This window comes from Saccostrea echinata, unplaced genomic scaffold, assembly GCF_033153115.1.
Source record: "Saccostrea echinata isolate AGI-Se365-2 ecotype Australia unplaced genomic scaffold, CSIRO_AGI_Sech_v1 ptg000017l, whole genome shotgun sequence".
In the NCBI taxonomy this organism is placed as follows: Eukaryota; Metazoa; Mollusca; class Bivalvia; order Ostreida; family Ostreidae; genus Saccostrea; species Saccostrea echinata.
This window is the reverse complement of record NW_026889766.1, coordinates 1,639,935-1,645,143: the sequence shown is the minus strand read 5'-3', so window position 1 is coordinate 1,645,143 and position 5,209 is coordinate 1,639,935. Positions and strand designations below refer to the sequence as shown.

The 5,209-nt window shown below is 34.6% G+C and overlaps 2 protein-coding genes across 2 annotated transcripts; both read right to left on the bottom strand.

Moving 5' to 3' along the window:
* Positions 1 to 2,949: 2,949 nt before the first annotated feature.
* LOC133189209 (uncharacterized) lies at positions 2,950 to 3,588 on the bottom strand. The gene has a single exon (XM_061324613.1). It carries the CDS (start codon positions 3,586 to 3,588, stop codon positions 2,950 to 2,952), a length of 639 nt encoding a protein of 212 aa, XP_061180597.1.
* A 183-nt stretch (positions 3,589 to 3,771) lies between these two features.
* LOC133189208 (uncharacterized) lies at positions 3,772 to 4,820 on the bottom strand. Its single transcript, XM_061324612.1, has 3 exons — positions 4,767 to 4,820; positions 4,087 to 4,716; positions 3,772 to 3,951 (listed from the first exon to the last, which is right to left on the bottom strand). The coding sequence occupies exons 1-3, from the start codon at positions 4,818 to 4,820 to the stop codon at positions 3,772 to 3,774; spliced, it is 864 nt and encodes a 287-aa protein (XP_061180596.1).
* Positions 4,821 to 5,209: the final 389 nt, after the last annotated feature.

Below are 5,209 nucleotides of genomic sequence, written 5' to 3'. Positions count from 1 at the left end.
AACATATGGATCTTTTTCCCATTTATCAGATAGTTTACTTTTTCCAGTCTTTACTAAAAGACGAACTAGAACCCTGTCTCCGATCTCTAACTTTGAGAATCGGACTCTATTATCATAGTTCTCTTTGTGTCTTGTAGTATTTTTTTCAACATTAGACCTTGCGACATTATAAGCAAAGTTTAATCTTTTCTTCAATTTGTCAACATAAGTTTGATGACTGACTGGCTTATCAGACATTTCTGAAGGATCTAAATTTAAAAATGCATCAATGGCCAACTTTGGATGCCAACCAAACATTAAATAATGTGGAGAAAAACCAGTTGTGTCTTGTTTGGTTGCATTATAAGCATGAACCAATGGTAAAATATAAGATTTCCAATCATCTTTCTTGTAATTTTCTAAAGTTCCCAACATTTTAAGTAAAGTTTGGTTAAAACGTTCAACTAGACCATTACCCATGGGGTGATATGGTGTTGTACGTGATTTACTCACACCTGCTAATTTACAAAGTTCTTTAATAACTTTACTTTCAAAATTTCTTCCCTGATCTGAATGTAATCTTTCAGGAAAACTATAATGACATATAAAATTTTCAAATAATACTTTTGCAGTTGTTCTAGCAAGTTGGTTCTTCGTTGGCACAGCCATTGCATATCTAGTGAAATGATCTGTGATCACCAGTATATTTTCAAATCCACCCTTTGCTCTTTCAAGAGATAAAAAATCTATACATAAAATTTCTAAGGGTTTAGTACTTTGGATATTAACAAGATCAGCCCTTGGGGTATCACCAACTTTTCTTCTTACACACCTTCCACAAGTTTCTACTCTGGATTTAATATCATTATCTATTCCATTCCAAAAGAATTTTTGTTTAGCTAACCATAGTGTCTTATCCCTACCTTGGTGTCCTGCATTGTCATGAATTCCTTTAAAAGCTACATCTCTATACTGTGCTGGTAAGACTAATTGTTTAATACTTACTCCATCTTGAATAGTGTTTCTATAAAGTATACCTTTACAAATTTCTAAGTTCTTCCACTCTTCAAGATACTCCTTAACATCTTGACTTTCGCTTTGTAAGTCCTTACCTGTAGGCTTCAATCCACTGTGTATTAACTCAACTACTCTATTAATGGCTGTATCTTTATCTTGTTCCTCTTTCCAATTGATATTACTGGTACTAAAATCTGTATTCTCACTTTCTATTTCTACATGTTTTAACTGAGCATTCTGTGATATAACTAAACATTCAGCTAAAGGTAGTTCTTCCTTTTCAACTAAAAGTGCAGATGTTAAAGCTTTTATAACATCAGGAAAAACCTCTACCTCTGTTGGTCTCCGTGATAACCCATCAGCATCTCTATTAGATTTGCCAGTTTTGTAAACTAACTTGAAATTGTAATTTGAAAGAGACGCTAACCAGCGGTGCGATGTTGCATCCAACTTAGCTGTAGTTGTTACATATGTTAAAGGGTTATTGTCAGTATAGACCGTAAACGTATTCCCATATAAGTAATCATGAAATTTATCACATAGTGTCCATTTCAAGCATAAAAATTCCAATTTGTGGGCGGGGTAATTGCATTCACTGGGGCGCAATCCCCTACTTGCGTAAGCTATAACCCTGTCTAACCCTCCTTGATTCTGGTATAAAACAGCGCCAAGACCTTCCCTACTAGCATCAATATTTACAATAAAAGGTTGGGAAAAGTCTGCATAGGCTAAAATAGGGGGTGACGTGAGGTTTTCTATTAGGGAATCAAAAGCAGTTTGTTCTGTTTTACCCCAAATCCAAGGTACTTTCTTTTTCTTTGACTTGCTTGCTCTTTTGTTTGTAGGGTGACCCACTAATAAATCATTTAGGGGTTTTACAATTTTGGCATAGTCCTTAACAAAACGCCTATAATAACCAGTGAATCCTAAGAAAGATCGTAATGATTTGATATTTTTAGGGACAGGCCATGTTTTCAAAGCTGATATTTTATCAGGGTCTGTTTGAATACCTTTCTCAGACACAATATGTCCTAAATATTTGACCTCTGACATAAAGAATTCACATTTCGAGGGTTTCAATTTCAAATTATGTTTTTCTAATCGCTTGAAAACACCCTGCAATCTCTCTAAATGTTCTTCAAAAGTAGATGAAAATACAAGTATTTCATCTAGAAATATCAAACATTCCTTAAGATTCATCTCACCCATGCAAGTTTCCATTAGCCGCTGAAATGTAGCGGGCGCATTAGTCAAGCCAAATGCCATACGGTTACACTCATAAAAACCAAGTGGACCAAGCGAAAATGCAGTCTTATGTTTGTCTTCCTCTTTAATTTCCACCTGCCAATAACCAGATCTTAAGTCTAACTTAGAAAAATACTTACTGCCAATTAAAGTGTCAATTGTTTCATCCACTCTAGGAAGATTATATGCATCTCTTATAGTTTTGTTGTTTAACTTCCTGAGATCAATACAAAATCTAAGTGAACCATCTGATTTTCTGGCTAGTACTACGTTTGAACAATAAGGACTCTTAGATTTTCTAATAGCATCAGCATCTAGCATTTCTTTAAGATGATGCCTTACCTCCTCAAACATTGCTGGTGGAATCCTTCTGTATGGTTCTTTAAAAGGAATATTATCTGTTAATTTAATCTCATGTTCAACTAGATCAGTTCTCCCTATGTCCTTGAAAGATGTAGAAAAGATGTGTTTCCACTTGTTAAGAAAATTATGACACTCTTCTGATTGATCTGGGGTTAAGTTATTATGATCAACCTTTATACCTGCATCCACAAGATTAAATGAACTATGGTCCTTGGAATCTAACAATGGTGAATCTAAAGTATCAACCACTTTTGCAGCACTTACATTACAAATGACAGATTTTGGTGCTATTTTAATTGGTTGTGCTGACATATTGCAGACACGAACAGGTACTCTACAAGTTTTTCAACTTTTCATTGTAACAACCCTTGGACATATCAAAAGGCTACCATTTTGATTTGTATTAATTTGCTCTGTAATAGCAGTTTTTACCTTGTCCATGGTCTTAACTAAACCAGAAATTGTTTTCACCTCGTATGGTGCTACTGTAATGGGATACTTATTTGTGCTTTTGACAGGCATATCACTATCAAGGCTTAAATTTATAAAAGCTAATTCCCATTCATCTGGAATAGTTGTTTCTATGCACTTAGAATATTCTTTACACAGTCTTATAATATTAGTACCAACAATTATTGGGACTTTACTACTGTATTCTGTTCCTTTCATAACTAAGACTGGTAAATAGAATGATTCTTTTGACAGAAAAGGTACTTGAAACTCTACTTCAACATAACCTGAATATGGCAAAGTACTACCCTCAGCACTATATACTTTCAACTCAAAATCTGCAATACTGTGAAGTTCAGGTTTATGACTCAATGAATGGTAAAACTCTTCTGACATGCAAGTAACCATAGAACCTGTATCTATTAAAGCTTCTGTCTCAACACCATTTATAATGATTCTACTTTCATTTGAATGACCCACCATTCTTGACAACAAATTTTGTTCAGGGCTCTTATTTACAGATTCCTCCCCCATTTGCCCTTTAATAGAAGAGGTTACTAGTTTGTTGAATTGTTACTCTTTTGAGGCACTTGATTGTTTGACCGAATTCGGTTGTTCTAATTTACATTGAAATGACCTTGACCCCGAATTTGACCTCGTCCGCGAACATAGCCTCTACTAGAATTTCCACAAAAACCAAATCCTCTTGCTCTACTTCTACCTGACCCAATAAAATTTGGACTTTGTTGGTTTGACATTTCTTTCCAACTGATTAACTTTATTGCTTAATTGCTGAAAACTTTGAGAGTTACTGTCAATTTTGCTCTCTAATCTTTGCATTGTTGATGTCAATTTCTGAAGTTCCTTTTGTAAGTCTGTTGTTTCTGCTATCTCAGCCTGTTGGAATACTTTCTGTGTCTTTCTCACAGGAGTTGATCATTCTTCCTGGTGTACTTTTCTAATTTCCCTAAGAAGATGTTCAAAGTTTTTAATTGAATCAAATAAATACCTAGTACTTTGTTTTAATTGTACATTGTACAAACCAGTCCAAAATTTACTTCTAAGCATAGCATCTTTTGCAACGGCATCTATATAGCCAACTTTTATAGCTTTGGATAAAGTATCCTCTAATCTAGAAGCATACACTACAAGTGATTCTCCCTCTTTTTGCATATCATTATAAAAAGATTGCATAAGAGTTTCCCCTGAAGCAACATTTCCAAAAAATCCATCAAGTTTGGTTAGAATATCTTTTAGAGAAGCATTTTCTCCAATAGAAACTAACATTGATCGGGCAAGCCCTTTTAATGAATTTCTTACAGACTGGAGCAAAATGTGCTCAGGGTACTGGCCTGAATTTTGAATACACTTGACCTCAAAATTCCATACTTCATATTTGACCTCACCTTGTTTAGGATCATCAGCACCACTAAATGTTGGTAATTTTGGAAAGTTGTATTGGGTGCTGATTGTACATGTAGGGGTAGAAGGGACATCTGGTGTTTTGGGGAAGTCAAAATTTAATGGTTTACTATTTAAGAGTCTTGCCATTGGTGACATATTTGGTTTACCCAAGGGGGTACTAGTGTTGCTTTGCTTTAAACTAGCATTTACTAAAACGTCATATTCCTCTTTAGTTAACACTCTGTAGTTGGGGTCTTTCTGTACCTCAGAAATATGATGCTGTATAGAGATTGCATCAGTATCCTCACCTTTCCTGCCTTGTCTGATGGTATCTTTTGTTCTTTTTTACCTGCTTCTGCCATTTTGTAAAATAATGACAGTATCACATGTAATAGTAAATTTACAACTTATTAGGTATAAAAGTATGATTGGGTCAATCCCTACCAATACAAACCCAACAGTGTAATACTATGTACATGAATAAATCTATGATACAGTGTATTGAGTAACAGGTATGATTTCTGTGAATGGGTCAGTCCCTGCCAACAGATACCTGTTCCCAGATGAGCAGTAATGTATCAATAACACTGTATATATTAAGACATTTAAGAACCGTGTACAAAAATGTTCTCTATAAGTCTTTTTAACCACGTTCTGGTTAACATTTGACCCGGATGAACTCCATCCAAATAAAATTGAAATTAAATGAAACTCTTTGACAATTGAATAAAAACTATCTATATAGTGAACA

Excerpts from the sequence above, each read along its gene's own strand:
- LOC133189209 (XM_061324613.1), bottom strand. The coding sequence starts at position 3,588 with ATGGGGGAGGAATCTGTAAATAAGAGCCCTGAACAAAATTTGTTGTCA.
- LOC133189208 (XM_061324612.1), bottom strand. The coding sequence starts at position 4,820 with ATGGCAGAAGCAGGTAAAAAAGAACAAAAGATACCATCAGACAAGGCA. Across the intron at positions 4,717-4,766 it reads CATCAGACAAGGCAGGAAAG|AAAGACCCCAACTACAGAGT; the intron begins GTGAGGATACTG and ends TCTGAGGTACAG. Across the intron at positions 3,952-4,086 it reads TTTGGACTGGTTTGTACAAT|GCTGAGATAGCAGAAACAAC; the intron begins GTACAATTAAAA and ends GTATTCCAACAG.